The sequence below is a fragment of the Neofelis nebulosa genome, chromosome 13 (genome assembly GCF_028018385.1).
Source record: "Neofelis nebulosa isolate mNeoNeb1 chromosome 13, mNeoNeb1.pri, whole genome shotgun sequence".
Lineage (NCBI taxonomy): Eukaryota > Metazoa > Chordata > Mammalia > Carnivora > Felidae > Neofelis > Neofelis nebulosa.
Window position 1 is genome coordinate 59,312,114 of NC_080794.1, and position 21,582 is coordinate 59,333,695.

Consider the following 21,582-nt stretch of genomic DNA (forward strand, 5'->3'; position numbering starts at 1 on the left):
ATATAAAAAGTATAACTGAAATGGAAGTATTCCCTTATGTAAGTGAAAAGTAAGATTTTAGGTAGACCAAATCAGAACAAAACCATTTCTTACGTATTATAAAATATGTCACAACTTAGCACATTAGAACTTAACACTTATAGTAAATTCAGTGAAGTGGCTAAGAACGCCTTGGGAAATTGGAATTAACAGTGGCACATTTAAAATTAGCTTGCACGCGGAGTCTGGCTGGCTCGGTAGGAAGAACATGCAACTCTCGATCTCAGGGTCATGAGTTCGAACCCCATGTTGAGTATAAAGATTGCTAAAAATAAATAAATAAACTTAAAAAATTAACTTTTTTACAACTGCTAGTTTACAACTGAGTGCCATTTTATGAGCTCTCCTTATAGGAGCTGAACATGTTCATGCCAGTTCTGAAATGCCAGATTCAAAATTGTCCTTGATGTAACTCTTAGGATTTCTTGAGTATGATTTTTATTATATTAATGAAAAAAATGCTGTATGCCTACATTTCAGAAATTTTAATGGATACCTTTGAGAAAACATGACTTACAAACAACCATTTATTCACACCAACATACTTTGTGAGTTCATTTTCATAGAAGCTTCTGTCATGTATAAAGGAGATCTAGTTATGTGCTATCTTTTTATTGTATCTTGATTCATCATAAAAAGTAAGTTGTGTCCCAAATTTTTTTAGGAAAAAAAATTAAAGTTCAAATCTTCAGCTGGGGTTAAATGTATAACAATCACACATCAGCCTAAGAGAAGTTTTCAAAATCCATTCTCAATTTACTTATTATTTATTTTTTAAGATTTTAAATCAAGTAATCTCTACACCCAACATGGGGCTTGAATTTACAACGCTGAGATCAGGAGTCACATGTTCCACTGACTCAGCTGGGAGCCCCTATTTATTAACTTGTTATTAATAATTCATTAATTTATCCAAGATACACACTTTGTAAAAAGTAGGTCAGGCACAAGAAATTTTACAAAAATGTTCTAAACATTCTTAAGTTTTTTCCACTTTTTTTTTTAAGTTTTGTTATTTATTTTGAGAGAGACAGAGACAGCATCAGTAGGGGACAGGTAGAGAGAGAGGATCCCAAGCAGGCTTTGTGCTGTGAGTACAGAGCCCGATGAGGGGCTTGAGCTCACAAAGCTGCATGATCATGACCGGAGCGAAACCAACAGTTGGACACTTAACCGACTGAGCCAGCCAGGTACCCCTCCCCTTATTTCAAAAGAATACCCATCCCATTCATTGTAGATAATTTAGAAGATGCAATTAAGGAAGAAAGAAAGAAAATCACTTACAATCGATTTGTTTACAAATATGGGATCTTTAGACAGTTTACCGTCCTCGGAAATTCTATTCGGCTGACAAATTGTGCACTGACCGCCTAGCAGTTTCAGTCTGAAGTGCACTTTATTTTAGCGATTTTAGGGTCTCAGTGAAACAAAAATGGAGATTTCCGTTGCAAGGCTCATGGAAACAAGAGAGTGGGGTCTGGGGAGGAGAGGCAGGGTTATGATTCTGATTCCCCTCCAGGTTCTAGGCCTCAGGACCCACACTGATTTTCATGCCTGGTATGATTCACATGTATCTGAAATCCGCAGTGAGCTGAGCCAGCTCCTTTATTTCATGCAGTCCTGCCACCCTATTCTGCACAGGAAAGCTTCCACCCGCTTCCTGTATCGCTTCCTACACTCTGTGTCCAGCCCTGGCCCTGGCGCCACTGCCTTGGGGCTTTCCAGCTCTTTCCTCCCGCGTTCCCTTACGGGAAGAAGTGAACAAGAGCCAGGTCCCAGGGTTGTCTGTGGAGGGCTCTCCTGACCTTGGCCCAGGCCCCCAGGGCAGGCCAAACAGTTGTGTCAAAGGAAGACAAGACAGGAGCAGTGGCAACAGTGAACAAGTACTTACTTGGGGTTCAGAGGCTAAATTCATCTTGTACGGATGACGTTTCCCTTCCTCTGTCACCAGGGGGGACCAGATTTTTTGTTCAGATCTGCAACACATTGACAATGTTGTTTCATTCATGCTAAGTCACATATACTAAAAACAGGACGGGAAAATGCCCACTGCTGCCTGACTTCTGCGCTCTGAACACTCTGCCTGCCACTCACCTTCCCCTCTGTTTGCCACGAGTGTGATCTTCCCAAAGCACCCATCTGATGACGTCTCGTCTGATGGCTTCCCATGTGGCGCAGACCTCTTCCAGCCTCACCCTCTATCATTGCACTGTGTCGCTGACCCCCAGCCACACCAGCCTCCTCTACAGTCCCGAGCAGCCTCACATGGCCTACCTCTGTCGGGACAGAAAGAGCTTCTCCTTTACCCCTCCCAGTGTTCTTGAGCCAGACTGGGGAACTGACTCACCAAGTGTGAAGGCTGGCTGGCCCAAATAAAAGTGATGCTTCCCTTCTTGAGTGTGCAAAGGATTTCTTTGTACTTATCACATAGCATAAACCTCAGTCTAGTCTAAGCTTTCATTAGTGTAGAATGAAATAGAACATTTATGCGTATCCTGTATTGTTAGACTGCCAAGCACAGGGCCAGATACAAGATACACCTGTTGAATTTGTTGGTAGATGAATAAAAAAAAAATGAATGAATGTCTTGGAAAGGATTTGGACTGAGGTAGAAATGGAGAGGAGAATGAGGGACAAACGTGCTTTTGAGGGGATAGAAAAAGTGGTGTGGGGTGACTCTCGATCTCAGGTTCTTGAGTTCAAGCCCCATGTTGGGGGCCTCCTATAGGGGCAGGGCTCTAACATATATGGAATATTCTGACCTCCTGCCCTACACCTGGTCCTCCCACTAGTCCTACAGCACAAGGTAGAAAAAGCGATAAACCTATTTCAGATAAGAACCTGAGCAAAGGGCCCATGATGAAGAGCAGTGGAAGCCAAGGTTAATTGCATTAAACAGCAGGTAAGCAGAAGATCAGAATGAGGAATGTGAACTTGATCCAACAGGAAAGAGGGAGCCAGCAAATATTAAACCAAATCTCTCCTGACATCCAGCCCTTGCAGGAACCCCCCCCACCCCCGCCCAAGACTAATCAGAAACAGAATGGGAATTCTACCCCAGTGACCACTCCCAAGCCCAAGTGCTCTCCTCAAGCAGCGACCAGACCCATTGAGAACATTCAACTATCCTTTCTCGTAGCACTTAAGCTTACACGCGGCACTTTGTCTAACGTGTTGGTATCTTTCTCTGCCACTGTAACCTCCAGGGGTGGTACCCCGGCTTCACATGGTGTGATGCAAGCAGCATCCTAAGTAGATTCTCCATGGTTTCTGAGAAGAAATTTTCATTTCGTCATAGCTGACAATGCTTTACTGATTTGACTTCCTCAAAGTTTCGGTTGGTTGTGTTGGAGCAAGTGAAAACACAGAGCTCCTGGAGAGAGACGCCCACACTATAAGAAACACTGGGAAATGCGAGAGGAAAAAGAAAAACCTGAGGAAACCCCAATCCCACAGACCTGCTGGCCTGCCGCAGGGCACAGAGCTTGGGCCGGAGGGGATCTGGGACAGGTGCGGTGGACCTTCCCACGAGCAGCCTGCAGGCGAAAAAGGAGCATTTCCACGCCTTACCTGGTGACCGTGAGAGTCATGTTGTCTGCGCAGCCCTTGATTTTGTTCTGAGCTTCCAAGTGTGTCAGACTGCTGGTGTTTTCCCCATCGATGGCTGTGATTACATCTCCGATGCACAGGTTAGCCATCGCAGCCTTGCTTCCGGGAGTGACCTGGAAAAAAGGGAAGAGCAGGTTAGTTCCTATTCGTCTCCAAGGAAACCATTGAGTAAATGACCACTGGTGTAAGTATTCACTGATCAGAGCACTTCAAAGGGGAAAAGGACTGAAATCGTAACTTTAAATAATAATAATCCTTTATATCCATGCAATACACATGCTTTACAGAGAGTCCTTTTCAATATACCGTGTCATTGGATCCTTACGACAACCTTCTAAGAGAGGACAAATGTCAGTCCCTATTTTAGAGACCAGGACACTGAGGCTTAGAAAGATCTGTGATTTACCTGGGATCACCCAACTAGTTTATCACTGTATTACTAATCATCCAACTAGTATATTTACAGAGCCAGAACCCAAACCCAATGTTCTTCCCACTCAATCTTGTTGCTTCCTTAAAATAAGTTACCAAGTATGTTAAAAACACGCACATACATAGGGATGCCTGGGTGGGTCAGTTGGTTAAGCGTCTGACTTTTGATTTCGGCTCAGGTCATGATCTCACAGTTCGTGAGTTTGAGCCCCACGTCAGGCTCTGTGCTGACAGCGCAGAGCCTGTTTCGGATCCTCTGTCTCCTCTCTCTCTGACCCACCCCTGCTTGCACTCTCTCTCCTTCAAAAATAAATAAACATTTATTTATTTTTTTTTTTTCAACGTTTTTTATTTTTTATTTTTGGGACAGAGACAGACAGAGCATGAACGGGGGAGGGGCAGAGACAGAGAGGGAGACACAGAATCGGAAACAGGCTCCAGGCTCCGAGCCATCACCCCAGAGCCTGATGCGGGGCTCGAACTCACGGACCGCGAGATCGTGACCTGGCTGACGTCAGACGCTTAACCGACTGCGCCACCCAGGCGCCCCTAAATAAACATTTAAACACACACACACACACACACACACACACACACACACACACAGCATAATGCATAGCAACATCCTATTTATTTCTATAAAAATCTTATATTATTTATGCACAGAACAAATTGGAACACTTCACACAAAATTGTTCACAGTTATACATTTGTATAATGTTTTTGGCTTTTACAATGATCTTGAATTATTCTCGTAATTAAAAAAAAAAAAGCAATAAAGAATACTTTGAAATATGGTGGTGTGGCTTACATGATCTGTTTCCTCCCACTGAGAAGTTGATTACAATTAGGATCATTTCCTATAGGTGGCTGGTTTTCTGCAGCCCAATGCTTCTTTTTTTTCTTTCCCAAGATTTTATTTTACTTATTTTTTAAATGCTTATTTATTTTGAGAGACCGACCAACCACGAGCAAGCGGGGGAGAAGCAGAGAGAGAGGGAGATAGAGAATCTTAAGCAGGCTCCACACTGTCAGCGCAAAGCCCGATACGGGGCTCAATCCCACGAACCATGAGATCGTGACCTGAGTGGAAATCAAGAATCAGACACTTAACCAACTGAGCCACTCGGGCACCCTTCAAGATTTTGTTTTTAAGTGATCTCTACACCTAGCGTGGGGCTCAAACTCACAATCCTGAGGTCAAGAGTCACACGGTCTTCTGACTGAGCCCGCTGGGTGCTCCAGGCCAATGCTTCTGAACTAGCAGTTCCCAATTTATGGGCCACCCATGCTTGGGGAAAGCTAGTCAATTACTGCAATGGGTTGTCAAATCCATTTGCCTACTGAGCAGCAATACATGCGGACTAAATATCCTGCTTCACACACCGACAGATGTACAGCTATTTTTCAAGTGAACTACAGATGTTATTGCAATGAATGAAGTACAAACTCATTCGGAAGTAGTACTAACCACAGAGCAATTGTTTGCTACTAGGTATTTTCTAAACCAAGGTATGCTAAAAATACTACTGTCATCCCAGGGTTGGTCTATGACTTGTGGTATTAAAAGACCTTCCTTGATGGGATTCCAAGTCCCCCGGGAGCAGAGTGGTGGCAACACACCCAGACTCCCAGTGCTCAGGGCATCCTGCCTCCCCTTGGAGCCACCGTGGAAGATCCTGTGAACATCCGGGTGTCTCCACAAAGCCACACCATGGGTAAGAGGCCCTTCGAGGCACCAAACCAGAACGCAAGGTTTGTGTGGGAGGCCTCTGTGGCTGATGCAGTTTTCAGCAGCCATGGTTTCTTTTTCTTTTTTTTCAATGTTCACTTATTTTTGAGAGAGACAGAGTGTGAGTGGGGGAGGGGGAGGGGCAGAGAGAGAGGGAGACACAGAATCGGAAGCAGGCTCCAGGCTCTGAGCGGTCAGCGCAGAGCCCGACGCGGGGCTTGAACTCACGAATCGCGAGATCATGACCCGAGCCAAAGTCAGACGCTCCACCGATTGAGCTACCCAGGCGCCCTAGTAGCCACAGTTTCTATTCAGCCCTCACCCCTCTGAAAACACTGACCTTTCTGAGATGGCTGGTGCGATACTGTTGTCATGGCCCATCCCTCCCAACAGTTCCCTGACCCCAGGGAATAAGGGGTGGATGACTCGATCCTTGGGGTCCCTTCCAGCTCAGACATGCTATGACTTTATCAGGCAAAACTCTTCTGGAATGTAGCAGGAAGCCAGTGCAGGGATCGTGACCTCCTAACCTTCCTTTCTGGCTTTCCCATCATCTATTTACCAGAGATCTGGCTTGTAAAAAGCAAGAGACCTTGGGTGCCTAGCTTGCTCAACTGGTGTAGCATGCGATCCTTGATCTCAGGGTTGTGAGTTCAAGCCCCACATTGGCCATAGAGCTTGCTTTAAAAAAAATGGCCCCAGGCATTACTCTGCTTGGGATTGGCAATAATTCTGTCAGCAAATTCTATCTCCAGAAAGAGCAGCCTGATGGAACCCATCTATCATAAAATCTAATAGTGTGAAATCTATTAGTGTGAAATCTAATAGCATTAAAGAGACCCCTTAGGATAAAATCCAGAATCACTAACAAGGTCCGTGCAGACCACACTTCCTTCCTCACCTTCATCATACCACTCCCCCCAACTAAGCTCTAGCTACATGGCCTTCCTTAGTTCTCTCCAACCACAGGGCCTTAGCATCTCCTGTAACCTCTGTCCTGATTAACTCAGTCTCTTCCTTCAGGTCACACTTAAATGACCCACTCTCAGAGAGGCCTTCCCTGACCTCCAATCTAAGGTAGATCCCCGCCTTCCTTCTAACACACTGTTTTTCTTCCTCATGACACTTGTCACATTAGATTTGTAAATCTATTTTGTGGGTTTATTGACTTAATGCCTGAGGGCCTACTAAACAGTAAGGTGTGTGAGGGCAGGATTTTGTCTGCCTTTTGTGCTGTGGTATCCTCAGTGCCTGGCGCAGTCAATAAATATTTGTCCAATGAATGACTGAATCTAAAATATCTAGTGTTGTTAAATATATAATGTTGCTTTATTATACCCTTTCATAAATGGCTATTTCAAAAGGAATCAAATAATCATTTCCCTCAACAGCGCTATCCTGGAATGTAACTACCCACAAAACTAAAATGATGAGAGGGGGGTGGGGTGGGAAGGGACAGGCTTGAGAAAATGAAAATAGAAGTTTCTTTTTTACTTTAAAATGCTCAGCTTCTAAGAACTCTGGAATTTCCAGCATTGGTTCAAACTGTCTTGTGGGAGAGGCATTTCTGTTAAGTACATCCCGACAGGTCCTGGACAAGCTAGAACCAGTCTTGAGAGTCCCAAGCCTGAGTAACTGGGCCCTGACCACCCCGTTTCCTGGTCTGATTTTTTTTTTTTTTTTTTTTTTTAAAGACAAACTGATGGGAAGTTAAGGGAAATCTCAGAAAGTTATAAGACAATATCATCAGCTGGGACTTGGATGAGATCACACAGAGAAACAGATCACTTTTACTTTTGAAAAAAAAAAAATGGATTTAAACAATGCAAAGCCCTTTCACATTCAATCTAGTGTTTGATGACCTCACCACCAACATATGACAATTTCACAAAGGGGCACCTGGGTGGCTCAGTCTGTTAAGCGTCTGACTTTGGCTCAGGTCAAGGTCTCACTGTATGTGAGTTCGAGCCCCGCGTCGGGCTCTGTGCTGACAGGTCAGAGCCTGGAGCCTGCTTCAGGTTCTGTGTCTCCCTTTCTCTCTCTGCCCCTCCCCTGCTTTCCCTCTGTCTCTGTCCCTCAAAAATTAATACACCTTAAAAAAAAATTAAAAAAGACAATTTCACAGATAAGGAAATTGAGATTCAGAGAAGCCATGAATGATTCAAGTTCTCACAGCTAAAGGCTTGAGCCTGAACTTGAAAGCACATCCCCTCATCCCAAATTCCACCCCCTTTCTGTTTACCAAGATGCCACAGGAGATGCTCCCAACCTAACTGCCAGAGCCAAAGAGAAACCCAGATTTAAGAAGACTCCTCTGCCTTAGCCTCCTGCACAAGGAACTGGTGTCACAAACTTCTGGGGCGTCTTCGCCCCAGGACAAGCATCTCTGCTGCTCTGTACTGGGCTGGGCCCGGTGACCCCGCCCTAGTAAAATACCCAAATCAGAACATGGCACTGGGAGAAGACCCGTGTCTACAAACCTGGTTGGTCTCCATCCTGAATGATGAGCTCCCATCTTCCCGACACTGTTCATCATAATCGTAACAGCCAACAGTTCATACATGCTTCTTATGTGTCAGGCACAGTTTAAGTACCTGGCGAGGGTTAACCTATCAGTGTTCATGCCATGCTAGCAGGTAGCTAACTGGTATTACCTGCATCCTTACAGTTGAAGAAATGAAAGAACAGGGGTTAAAGCTATTTGCATGAGGCTACGCAGCTGGTGGGCTCCAGAGTCTATCCACTTAACCCCGTATCCCACACTGTCTGTTCTAATTTCCTCCTGACCATCAAATTCCATTAGAACCAGCTCACAGTGGAGTCAGCTTCAACGTCTAACAAAGCAATCCTGTACACTCCTCCGAAGAAACAGACACATTAGCTCAAGAGACATCCTCAAAAACCCTCTACCAGCTTTCTTCCCCAGAGACCACACAACACCACTCTTGCTTCATGAGAACAAATGGGCTTAGGCACAACCATTTCCATTAATGAACAACCTGCCATTTTTCTGCAGAATTCATTTAACGTCTGTCTCACCCGTCAGCCCCCAGGCAGACACTTGGCTCAGAGGTCAAGCCATACAACCACCCTATACTGCAAGGTCCTGATGCATCTTTAAAGCCTTGCTGCCAGACTCCTGAGCTCTTAAGGTTTTTGAGGAGTTTAATTTCACTTCTAAATGGTGCAGAATAGAACTGCGATGGAGCTCTCCCACTTTCTTCAATTTACATTTAAATAACTAAACACAGCTGTTACACAGAACCGAATGTTTTGCATACCCACTGGCCATAAGTGAAAAGATACCCTTGCTCCTCTGTGATAATGGCATGTTTCTATTTTATCCCTCCTCTGTTCCTGTCTTCTCTTTCTCGGTCATGCATTCACCAGCCATTCCTCAAGTACCTTCTGAAAGAGAGTGTAGCTTGTTGATTAAGCTGTGGCTTCCAGGGGCGGCTGGGTGGCTCAGTCAGTTAAGCTTCAGCTCAGGTCATGATCTCATAATTCGTGAGTTCAAGCCCTGCGTCGGGCTCTGTGCTGTCAGCACAGAGCCTGCTTTGGATCCTTTGTCTCCCTCTCTCTCTGCCCCTTCCCCGCTTGCATGCACATAAACACGTGTGCACACACACACACACACACACACTCTCTCTCTCTCTCTCTCTCAAAAATAAGTAAACTTAAAAAAAAAAAAGATGTGGCTTCTGAAGTCAGACGGTCAGGGTTCAAGTCCTGTGTCTCTGTCACATGTAAGCTAAGTGTCCTTGGGCAGGATATTCCACCTCTTTTCATCTAGGAGACATGGGTGATAACAGTCCTGACACCAGAAGGCTGTTACAAGGATTACATGAAATCATTCAGGCTGAGCACACGGTCAAGCTCCAGAAATACAAGTTACTGTTTACAGATTCTGGGAACCACACAAGGCACTGGGATGCAGCTGTGAAAAAGATGGTGCGTACCATCAAGGAGTTCACAATCTCCTGAGGGAGACGGGCATGTACAACAGCCAGTGGATGGAATCAGGGAAGACTCCCAAGAGGAGGTATTGCTTAAAACTGTGTAAAGGCACTACAGGAGGCAGGAAAGAGCATGCAAGTTACAGGCACAGCATGTGGACTGGTAAAGGGAGAGAAAGGGGATGATGCTGGAGACGTAAACACGGACCAGGCTGTAAGAACCCTGCTGTTTTCTAAAAAGACTGTACTTTGACGAACAATGGAAAACTCGCCAATATTTATATATTGGTAAATTTCACACAAAACTCTACATTCTCAGCTCCTTGTGAGAAATCTGGCAATTCTGGACCTAAACAATCAGCACTGGCTGAGAAGCCTCTGCCCCCTTAGATCAGGCATGAGCTCTCCATTCGGCACAGCCTCCCCCCCGCCACGCTCTATCGCCCCCCGACACAGAAACACGGTACCAGTTGCCACTTATCAGAAAACTCACAGCTCCATGGAGTGTGCACTAACAGACAGAAACCTCCAACCACTCTTGCAGCTACCTAATAGTTTTCTTACTACCTCACCCTCAAGTCAAAACTCATTTATGTTGCCTCCTGACCCCTCATGCAAATGTGTCTGTGTGATCACTGGCTTAGTTTTAAAGTTACGTAAAGCAAAATTAAATGTAAAATGCTTTATGGCTAGGTTTATGAGACACCCTAGTTGGCTCAGGACACTAACCTATTTTCCCAGCTTAATTAATCAAAAGCACTCCATTTCACTTTTAGCAGTGTTCCAGCCTGGATGACAAACTGAATTATTACCCTTTTGACAGAGAGAGCCATTTTAACTAAATAGTCACCAAATAGTTTAAACTATTGTTCTGATGCAGAGCTTTTTTTCCCTAAGGAAAAAAATTATCTCTATTCAGAAGGTTCTTTCACCTGTGGACAGGAATATAGGGCAATTTCCTGAATGTTCACAGAACACGGTTAACCTTGCCCCTTGGAACTGGTATCTACACCTCAGGCCAGAAATGGAGCCATGTTACCAAGAACTCAGGAAAACTCTGATATTTGCAAGGATGATGCAATTGTTCCCAGGCAGGCCAGTCATCAGATCCCCTGGGGAATCTATACATTTTGTAAAGCTTCCCAGAAAATGTTGATGCTCATCAGGTTTGGAAACATGGGTTTGATTACCCCTTCCCCTAAAGCTCTCTCCCTGAAGTTACAAGGTAAGCAAAAAAAAACTCAGACCCTAAAATCTTCCTCCAGAAACAACCTCAAGGGCTTACACTCCTATTAAGATACACAAAAGGCCCTTGAAAGAAACATCTATGAGAAGAGTATTTCTCTATCTCTTACTGAAACAGAACAAATATAAATATATACATACCATATGTATGTGTATATATATATATATATGTACATATACACACACATGATACATATATGTGCACCACATGCATACATATGTATAGGGGTGCCTGGCTGGCTCAGTCGGTATAGTGTGTGATTCTTGATCTCGGGGTTTTGAGTTCGAGCCCCATGTTGGGTGTAGAGATTATTTAGAAATAAAATCTTTAAATGGGGCGCCTGGGTGGCTCAGTCGGTTAAGTGTCCAACTTCAGCTCAGGACATGATCTTGCTATCCGTGAGTTCGGGCCCCCCGTCGGGCTCTGTGCTGACAGCTCAGAGCCTGGAGCCTGCTTCAGATTCTGTGCCTCCCTCTCTCTCTGCCCCTCCCCCACTCACACTCTGCCTCTCAAAAATGAATGTTAAAAAATTTTTTTTGAAGATAAAATCTTTATACACACACACACGTGTGTGTATATGTGTGTGTGTGTGTGTGTGTGTGTGTGTGTGTGTGTCTGTATTGCTTCCATCATGCTGGTCAACACCCTTGAAGGTGATATGCAAACTTCATTTTGTAGAAGTAATTTCATTCCAGATGCTGAATCACTCAACATGGTTGCTATTTTGCCTTGGCCAGAACCCTTACAGCTCAGTGTGATATGCAATTAGAGAAACCATCTGATTTAAAGGTCTGGCACATCTCCTTCCTCTTCTATGGTCCAATTTTATTTTAAACTGTATGATGTGTGTTATGTTGAAATATTGAAATGTGTGTTGTAAATCACCTTAAATTCTTCTTACGAGTAGGTGAGATAGCATAAATGATATAATTCAGCATTATATAAAAGAAGACTAGAATAAGGAAATTTGGAATTCAAGTTCAGTCTCAGTGCCATGTATCGTTAGGGTCAACCTCCACGGATTTAATGGCTGTATCAAAGTAGGGTATAAATTTAAAAGATTCTGAGGTGGGCAACAGAACAGCACCCAACCCTACAGTATGCCATTTATTTATTTATTTGTTTGTTTGTTTGTTTTTGAGAGAGAGAGAATATGCATGAGCAGGGGAGGGGCAGAGAGAAAGGGGGACAGAGGATCCGAAGTGGGCTCTGTGCTGACAGCAGAAGCCTGATTTGAACTCACAAACCGTGAGATCATGACTTGAGTCGAAGTTGGATGCTTAACCGACTGAACCACCCAGGCTTCCCTGCAGTATGCCATTTAGATGTGGAGTTTGAACTCTCAAGTCGTACTTTTAACTCAATTTCTTTGTGGGCCCAGGTATGGCCCACACTTTGAAGCTACATTATAGTCACAGACGCTGTATGAGCTTATACAGTTTCCCCTGAAAATCCTCAAGAAAGTTTCAAAATGTTACACTGTAACCATTTTCTCAACAAAATGAGGCAATAGAGTAGGGTTTGGGTGCTTGTAGATGAGTTGTGCCTTAATTCAGCTTTACTTCATGGTTAGTGTGAAGGAAGCTATTACACTGAGGAAGGACAACTCAGAGACTGCTCTCCTAGTCTGAAAGACCAAACACTATTTCTTAGGTAGGAATAAAATTAAAAAGGAGTTAAAAAAAAATAGAACACCCTAATTTATCAAGAAATCACCGAATCTCACAAACAAGCCTTTATGAACCCCATGTGTTTCTAAATCGCTCCAATAATTACCATCCATAACCCAAAGCCCAACCATCGACTAACCACATGACCTTGGGCAAGGTGCTCTCTATAGCTCAGCTTCTTTACTTATCAAATGGAATTTATAATAGCAGCAACCTCATTAGTTTGTTGGGAGGATTAAATGACATTACAGGTGTCAAAAGTTTAGAACAATGTCTGGCCTATAATAAGCACTCAATACACAGATCACCACTGGTATTTATCTAACAGCACTGCGTTCTGATGCCTTCTAGGCGTTCACTATGGTGCTGGCCTCTCTATACACATCACCTTAATCCCCACCACAGTCTTTTGAAGACAATTACTATTATCCCTACCTTACAAGTGAAGACACTGAAGTTTCAGGGGCTATCCCTGCCAAAGGACACAGAGCTAGTAAGTGAACAAGACCGAGTTTGAGCCCAGAGCAGGCTGATTCTGAGACTACATTTCACCATGACATCAAGATGTCTTTAACTTTTGATTTGCTGCAGTAAAAATAAGGCAGAAGGTACAAAGCAATGATGTCTACGTGACATGTAAGTTACTATGACATGGCACATTGATGTTAAAAATGTTACACGAATAGAGAAAAGTCTGAAAAGTTTTGCAGCAAACTGTCAAGAGTTTATTTACCTCTGGGAAGCAGGACTGGGGAAGGGTGTGGGGAGGGGTCTTAACCTTATGCATTCCACATTTTTTTTATAACAAGCATGAAAGTTTTTTTTTTTTTTTAATGTTTATTTATTCTTGAGGGAGAGAGACACAGAGTGTGAGTGGGGGAGGGGCTGAGAGACAGGGAGACACAGACTCCGAAGCAGGATCCAGGCTCAGAGCTGTCGGCACAGAGCCCGATGTGGGGCTTGAACTCACCAGCCATGAGATCATGACTTGAGCTGAAGTCAGATGCTTAGCCAGCTGAGCCACCCAGATGCCCCAAGCATGCAAGTTTTTATAGAAACTTTTAATTGAAGTGTAACACACATATAGAAGAGTGCACAAATCATAAACACACAGCTGGATAGAGTCTCACACAGAGAGGGCACCCACGAACCCAGCACTAGGTAAAGAAACCGAACCGAACTTCTGAAGGCCCCTCCTACCGCCTTCCCATTGCTAACCTGACCCTGACTCCTAACACCATGGATTAATTTTGCCTAATTTTACATAACTGAAATCACATAGTATTTTCCCTTTTACATGTTTCTTTCATGTCATTGTGCAGAGTTGCAATTACTACAACTGCTGGTGGTGTTTAATGTCCTCTAACTCTACTACTAGTTGTTTATCCAACCTATTGTTGCTAGACACTGGAATTATTCAAGTTTGGGGCTACCGTGAATAGTGCCGCTTTGAAAACTCTTGATGTGGGGCGCCTGGGTGGCGTAGTCGGTTAAGCGTCCGACGTCAGCCAGGTCACGATCTCGCGGTCCGTGAGTTCGAGCCCCGCGTCGGGCTCTGGGCCGATGGCTCGGAGCCTGGAGCCTGCTTCCGATTCTGTGTCTCCCTCTCTCTCTGCTCCTCCCCTGTTCATGCTCTGTCTCTCTCTGTCCCAAAAATAAATTAAAAAAAAAAAAAAAAAAAAAACGTTGAAAACTCTTGATGTATCTTGCTGCCCATCTGGACACAATTCTATGGAGTATTTAACTATCAGAATTGTTGGTCATAGGGTATGGGTATGGGTTCAGCTTCAGAAGCATGAGTATTTTTTACAATTCATTTAAAAAAGAAATGGATGGGGCGCCTGGGTGGCTCAGTCGGTTAAGCGTCCGACTTCAGCCAGGTCACGATCTCGCGGTCCGTGAGTTCGAGCCCCGCGTCAGGCTCTGGGCTGATGGCTCGGAGCCTGGAGCCTGTTTCCGATTCTGTGTCTCCCTCTCTCTCTGCTCCTCCCCCGTTCATGCTCTCTCTCTGTCTCAAAAATAAATAAACGTTAAAAAAAAAATTTTTTTTTTAATAAATAAATAAATAAATAAATAAATAAAAAAGAAATGGATGTTGGGGCGCCTGGGTGGTTCAGTCGGTTGAGCAACCATCTTTGGCTCAGGTCATGATCTCGCGTTTGTGGGTCCGAGCCCCGCATCGGGCTCTGTGCTTGGTCGGGGCCTGGGGCCTGGAGCCTGCTTTGGATTCTGTGTCTCCCTCCCTCTCTGCTCCTCCCTCGTTCAAGCTCTGTCTCTCTCTGTCTCTCAAAAATAAAACAAAACATTTAAAAAAATTAAAAAAAAAAAAAGAAATGGATGTAAAACCTTGTGGCCCTATCTGAATTTAATCTATCCATATGCATTTCAGACATCTTTATCTTCTGTAGGTCATACCTGCGTCCTTACTGTCTCACGTGGTAATATGAGTAGTCCAATCTATAAAAACTGGGCTCTCAGTCCTTGGTCAAGAACCCGGGCTCCTTCAAGACCATAGTGTTCTTCAGGAAATCATTTCAAAGGTTTATGGAATTTGCCCAGAAGGCAGTGTACCACGTACGTGAAAGCACACCGCAGGCCTCAATTATGGAGGAGCATTCCAGTTCGCCCACGATGAGGCTAACGACATCGACAATCACACAGGGTGCTAAGTGCCATACAGAAATAACCTTCTTCTCCCTTAGGCTTTCATGGGTATGTTTCATTTTGGCCTTGGCTTGGCTGCCACTTTCCAGGCCCATGAGTGGCTGAGCAACGTGGATCTGTTTATCCCTAGTCATCTTCATTTGACACAAAAACTGCCCCCAAATCCCCTCCTACCCACCCTGGCAGGCTTCTCTCTAATCCTTCAAATCCTCTGCGCTTCTGTTCTCCACTGGCCACGTGGTCATGGAATCCCACAGCTGGACTGTCAATTCTCACAGGTGGGGCCATGGCTTCTGGCTTTTCCGGGGATTAGGGAGGGGAAGTGCTGGTCTCTGGGATGCTCTGAGCTCCAAGAGCACCTGGAGGCCACAAAACAGCTAAGGTCACCATGGCCAACTCTCATGGGTATGATAGGCTCTGGGGTGAGGAGCCCAGGAGGGTCCTCCCTACCCCTTACATTGTACCTGTACCACCATTAGCACTTCTTGGAGCTGAGTTATGTGCCAAGATTCCCACCAATGAAATATTGACAGGGATCATCTAGAGGCAGAACACAGTGGTTAAAGCTAGCCTGGGAGCCAGTCTGCCTCGTTTCAAATCCCAGCTTTGCAATTTACTGCCGGAGCGTCCTGTGTCTCTGTGTCATGGGTTGTGGGGAACACAGAAGATAATGCAAGTGCACACCTAGCACAGAGTGGGCATTCAAGAAACGTTAGCCGCTGTTAAAATGATTATTATGAGATAGAGACTAAGGCTGTGGGCTTTGAAGCCAGACCAATCTCATGATTAACACAAGAGTCATCTGAACACAGATAATTACGGATGAATAACACAACACAGAATCATCTGAAAACACTTCTGAATTCAGAATGCATTTTCTTCTTTTTTTTTTTTTTTTTTTTTAATTTTTTTTTTCAACGTTTTTTATTTATTTTTGGGACAGAGAGAGACAGAGCATGAACGGGGGAGGGGCAGAGAGAGAGGGAGACACAGAATCGGAAACAGGCTCCAGGCTCCGAGCCATCAGCCCAGAGCCCGACGCGGGGCTCGAACTCACAGACCGCAAGATCGTGACCTGGCTGAAGTCGGACGCTTAACCGACTGCGCCACCCAGGCGCCCCAAGAATGCATTTTCTTAATCAACTCATAGTCGAAGGTACAACCAATACCATATTGCCTAAAGCTGAAACATTTCTTAACGGCGAAGAAGTAGGCCCTCGTGTTCAAAGGGTACAAAACCAGTGGGTTTGCTGGTTATTTTATCTTTACGGATAATTGAACCACAGAGAAGGTGAACAATGTGCCCAGGGTCACCCAGTGTGGTGCTCAGGACTGGAGAGGAGCTCAGCCTGAGTCTCCGCCCTGGACATGTTACCAGGTACCATACAGACGTCCTGGCAGGTTTCCCCAGGCTTTCCTGAGACACACTGGAAGTCAAATCATCCTCTAAAAATTGATTTTCTGACATAGCCACCTTTGCTCATTTTTAACCAATTTCTACCCTCTTCTTTACAAGGAAATAGTTCAGTCAATGTAAAATTATGTAAATTCAAACAAATTACCTAAAGCAAAGCTCTCTGTGGAACAATGGGGTGGCATCCTCGGGAAGGAGCCGCCAGTCCCTGCTCTCTGCACAAAAGCAACTGCTTGGTGCTTTTCCCAGTCCTGATGAGCCAAGGAGAGTGTGACCTCAGCGGTTAGGTGATAATCTCCTCTTGGTCCTGTGCCGTGCTACAATACCTGAACGTCATTCTTCTCCCCCTCTCCTCTTTAAAGACAAATCCTGGCATGCAGAAGGTTGGGCAAGGGCAGAGTATTTGATCAGAAGGTCCCAACACTGCTTGGTGAATTTCCTGCCAGTAGGCTCAAGCATTCGCTTAAGTGCTATTCCAGGGGCACCTGGCGGGCTCAGTCAGAGCATGTGACTGACTCTTGACCTCAGGGTTGTCAATCTGAGTCCCACCCTGGGCGTAGAGATTACTTCAAAAAAAAATTATTGAAAGCACTTAACTGCTTTTCCCTTTGACCCTCTTCCTCCTCTCGCCTTCGATCAACCAAGGTCAGCTGGAGCAGCTAGTAATTCCCAGGTGAGGAGGGGTGCGGGGCAAGGGCTATAAAAATATAGTGAGCCTTTATGGACACTTCTTGCCTTTCACAATTTGACAGGCCCTGCTCTTTCGACCCTTAGGACATGATGTAAATCTACTTCAGTCTGAAAAGAACACTCCTAAAAATCAGAAAAGACCCTCTGGCTACCAAGTATCCATCATTGAGCTTCCTTTAGGACACCCAAGCAAAGGGTACAGCATTCCCCATAAAACCACACTGCTCTTAGCAAAGGCTTACTCAAGAGGCAAATAACAGCTCCTCCCACCAAGAGCACCCCCTTATCTCTGGCCCCACCCTTTCCTGTCTTTTGTCAGTTGCTGGGACAGAAAAACAGTCAACATAAATTGGGCAGCAATTTCGGTCTGGGTGTGGATTCTCTGAAGGCTTCCCTTGAAAGCAACTAGAGGAAATAAGATATTGATATGGGGGGAAAAAAAAACCTTAAGGAGAGACAACTGTAGATTTGGAGCAGGAAGTGACAGAGAAAAAAAATCTCAGAGGACAGAGGCAAATACGTGGCTAGATCATCACGGAGTCCACAGTAGGGGCCTTGGGGTAGAAACTGGGAAGAGGAAGCAAGTTGGTTCATGCCCATTTAAAGTTGAAAACCTGGATTGAAATTTTAAGTTTATCACAATAATACAAATAAACAATGAGGAGTAAAAGAACTACACACACAATGTGTTCTGTATGATTCCGCTCAGAAACAGGTAAACTTAAGCTATGGTGTTCAGGAAACATATTTAGGTGGTAAAACTATAAAGAAAAAAAACAAGGAGGTGATTACCATATGTTAAGATAGGATTATGTCTGGTGCACTTCTGGAGCGCAGGCAATGTTCTAGTTCTTGTCCTGAGTGGGGGACTACAGGTATTTACTTTATAGTTGTTTCCAATGCATTTATATTTTATGACTTTTTTTTTATTACAAAAAAGAAAAAGAACCCCTTTCAAGCATGCAAGATTACAGTTATATCCGGAAGCTTTAGTCGCTTCACAAAAGACTGGAGCCAATACCAGAATAATTCACGCCAGAGAAAGCAAACGCATTTATTCAAATGAAAGGTACTCCTCTCCTGGCCTAATTTTATGGTTTGCTTTGGCGTGGAGACTCAAAGTCTATGTGTATAAAACCATACCAGCAAAGTGTGTCTGCCCCAGATGATAAATGCAGTGCACCTGCCGGCCAGCCAGAAGGTGTGTGTCTCTGTCAGTGCTCACACCTCCCCTCTCCTGTTCCCTGAGCACTCTCACGCTCCTCAACGGGCAGCCGACGGCGGGGGTTACCCCCATCTCAGAGACAAAAATGTAAGAAGGCTCACCGCCAGGTACAACTCAAGTAAGAAGTAGAAACCAGACCACCATAAGATCTCAGACGACCACCTCAGGGCCCCTTGAGGATGACTTTCTCATCCCCAGGAGGTGAGGAGACACATCTTTTATCCCATGTAGAAATAATGACACGAAGAAACAACTGTATAACGGAGAGCATGAGAACGTCCCCTCTTCTGCGTCACTGTCACTTGTCAAAGCCACTGCCAAGGGCATTATAAAGATTAGCTTCCCTCACTAGACCACGGACACCTTGAAAGTGGAGCTGTGTCCTCTCATAGCTGGGACCCCAAGGCTTTGCACAGTATAAGCTCGTTAAACGTAAACGAGCTCATAAACAAAGGAATAAACATATGAAGGTACAAACCAATGAATTTCGTGTTGTGGTTTCCATGCCACATAGTCATTCCTGCACAGTGCCACTTGCACTTTTTTAAAGCAGTTAAAATGACAGGAAGTAACTGCCCTTTTAACAGATAGGCAATATAGCCTCCACTTCTTAAAAAAAGGTTTAATGCCATATATAAATTCAGAAGTGGAAAGGGCTGACAGGTTAATTATAGACACAAAGGGCAAGGACAAATGGACTATGAGGTAAGCGAGTCTAAATGTGCCTTCCCAGGACAAGCATTTATTAATAAGCCTGCAAACACTGACTGGGTACAGTCAGGTTCAGCTCTGTGCCAGGCTTGGGGGCAGGGGTCTAGATTAGGAGAAGGCACAGTTTCTACACTTGAGGAATTTGGCTGGTATCTGAGAAGACAGCATGTACCTGTAAGAATAATAAAAGAAGTCCCCTCAGGGTAGCAGGTGGAACAAAGGGGGAACAGGGCCTAAGATCTGAGTCACCTGCCCCTTTAGGGGACGGGATAGTCAGAGAAGACCTCACTGGGCTAGACCTACCTGGAAGGAAATATGGCCGGGACAGTGATTGGCAGAGAATCCAAGAAGAGGCCCCCCAATTCTTTGCCTCCGGCACCCCCCACCATATTCCTTCAGCCGCTGGAGGCAGGGATTTAAGTAAAAACAAACAAACAAAACACCCACAGGGATCTTCCCTTCCCTCTCCATCCTCCCACAAAGAACAAAGAGATGTTCAGATGACTGGGGAGGCAAGTTTAGGGTCAGCTTCAGCAAGCAGATAGCCCCCAAAATGGAATACCAGGCCTCTAGGCAGGGTGTTAACACCAGGGAATGCTTTTTCATTTATTGGAAAATATTTATTGGCTGCCTTTTAGATGCAGGCAGTGAATAGGGCAACTCCCACTGGGACATTACAGTTAGTCCAGACTAGAAGACCTAAGCCTGGGCCTCCAAACCCTGAGTCTGAGTCTCCCTAGGGTTTCTGCTTTATTCCAGGGTAATGGGCCTGGTGGTCTCCCATTACACCTGGGCCTTCCCAAAGAAAGGCCCAAGAAGCTTTCAAGCAGCATTCCCCCTCCACGCAAAGTGAAAACTCCTCCCCACCCAGTATCCCTGGGCAAAAGTGGCTGTTCGGTTGATAACCTGGGAACGGCAGGAAGAAATAAGGCATGGCCATCTCCCGCAGGAGGAGGGGAATGTCCAAGAGGGTTTATCTGGGCTTGCTTGTTTCCAAAATCCGGTACTTTCTCCAAAAGGTAGGAACGAGGGGAGACCTGGCCACGGAGTTAAGTCCAAAGAGTGGAAAACCAGTTGTTTCAGAAATTCATCACACCTGCCCCGGGTAAACTTCCCACCTACTCCACCTCACTTCCAGGTCTTTCCAGCTGCTTCCAATCTACTTTCAGCCACTCGGGCGACTTGTGAACTGGGACGGGATACCTGCCAGCGTGCGGTAGCTGCGGGGACTCTCACGCCCTCGCGCGTGGACAAGGCGCGCCCACACGCCGGGCCGCGCTTCGGTGGCGAAAGAACGAAAACTGCCCCCTCTCCGGCGCGCGCTGACACCGGCAGTGCGCGCCCGGCCGCCGCCCGTTCGCCTCGCCCGGGAGCGCAGCGGCGGGGAAGGGGCGGAGGCCCCAGGCGCACGGGGAGCGCTTGGCGCGAGGCGCACCTGGATGCGACCGGCCGTGCTAGCTCGGGCCCGGGCTCCCTAACATTGGTCTCCAGGCAGCGCGACCGCGGGACCCCGGACCCCCTCCCCCAGATCCCCTCCGGGTCCGCCGCTCCCCAGCTCGGTGCTCCCCGCTCCCTGAGCGTCCCGAGCGCTCTTACCCGGGAAATGGTCAGGGGTTGCTCGAAGTCCTTGCCCCCCACGAGGCGGAAGCCCCATGGTCCCGGGCCCTGGAGGACTATCTGCTGGCTGGTCATGGCGGGGCGACCCGAGGGCACAGACGGTGCAGGACGCGGTGCGCTGGGCTCCCGGCAGCTGTCGGAGAAAGAGCGCGCGGCGCGGGCCCCGGGAGCCTGGGGCGGGCGTGAGGAGGGAGCGCGCGGGGGTGGGGGCGCGCGGGGGCGGGGACGGCTCCGCCCCGGCGCCCCGCCCCGCCCCGCCCGCGGCCGCTCCCCGCCCAGCGCGCCGGCCCGGGGAACCCCGAGGCGGGTCGGGGGGTCCGGGTTCTCCGCAGCCCCGCCCCAGCAGCGTCTCCCGCCCGCCCCCCTCTCCCCCGCGCATGCCGCCGCCGCTCCCAGCCCCGCCGCGGGTGCTAGGTGCGAGCCAAGCAGGTTCCGACACACACACCGCGCCGGAGACAAAGCCGGGCTCGGCGCTTTCGAAAATGAGTTTGGAAGTGCTGTGCTAACTCAGCCCTCAGAGGTCCACTGCATTTTCACGTTTGCTTCTCGTGAATGCTAATGATGTTTAAAAGGTGCT

General features: G+C 46.3%; 1 protein-coding gene across 1 annotated transcript in view; it reads right to left on the minus strand.

Annotated features, from left to right (window-relative positions):
• The window catches only part of PDLIM1 (PDZ and LIM domain 1), a 47,853-nt gene extending 26,654 nt beyond the window's left edge, over positions 1-21,199 (minus strand). Inside the window, exons 1-3 of the mRNA XM_058697286.1 lie at positions 20,985-21,199; positions 3,610-3,761; positions 1,931-2,015 (exon numbers count right to left, since the gene is read on the minus strand). Coding sequence (XP_058553269.1) covers positions 1,931-2,015; positions 3,610-3,761; positions 20,985-21,080 — 333 coding nt within the window. The 5' untranslated portion in view covers positions 21,081-21,199. The remainder of the gene's footprint in view (positions 1-1,930; positions 2,016-3,609; positions 3,762-20,984) is intronic.
• Positions 21,200-21,582: the final 383 nt, after the last annotated feature.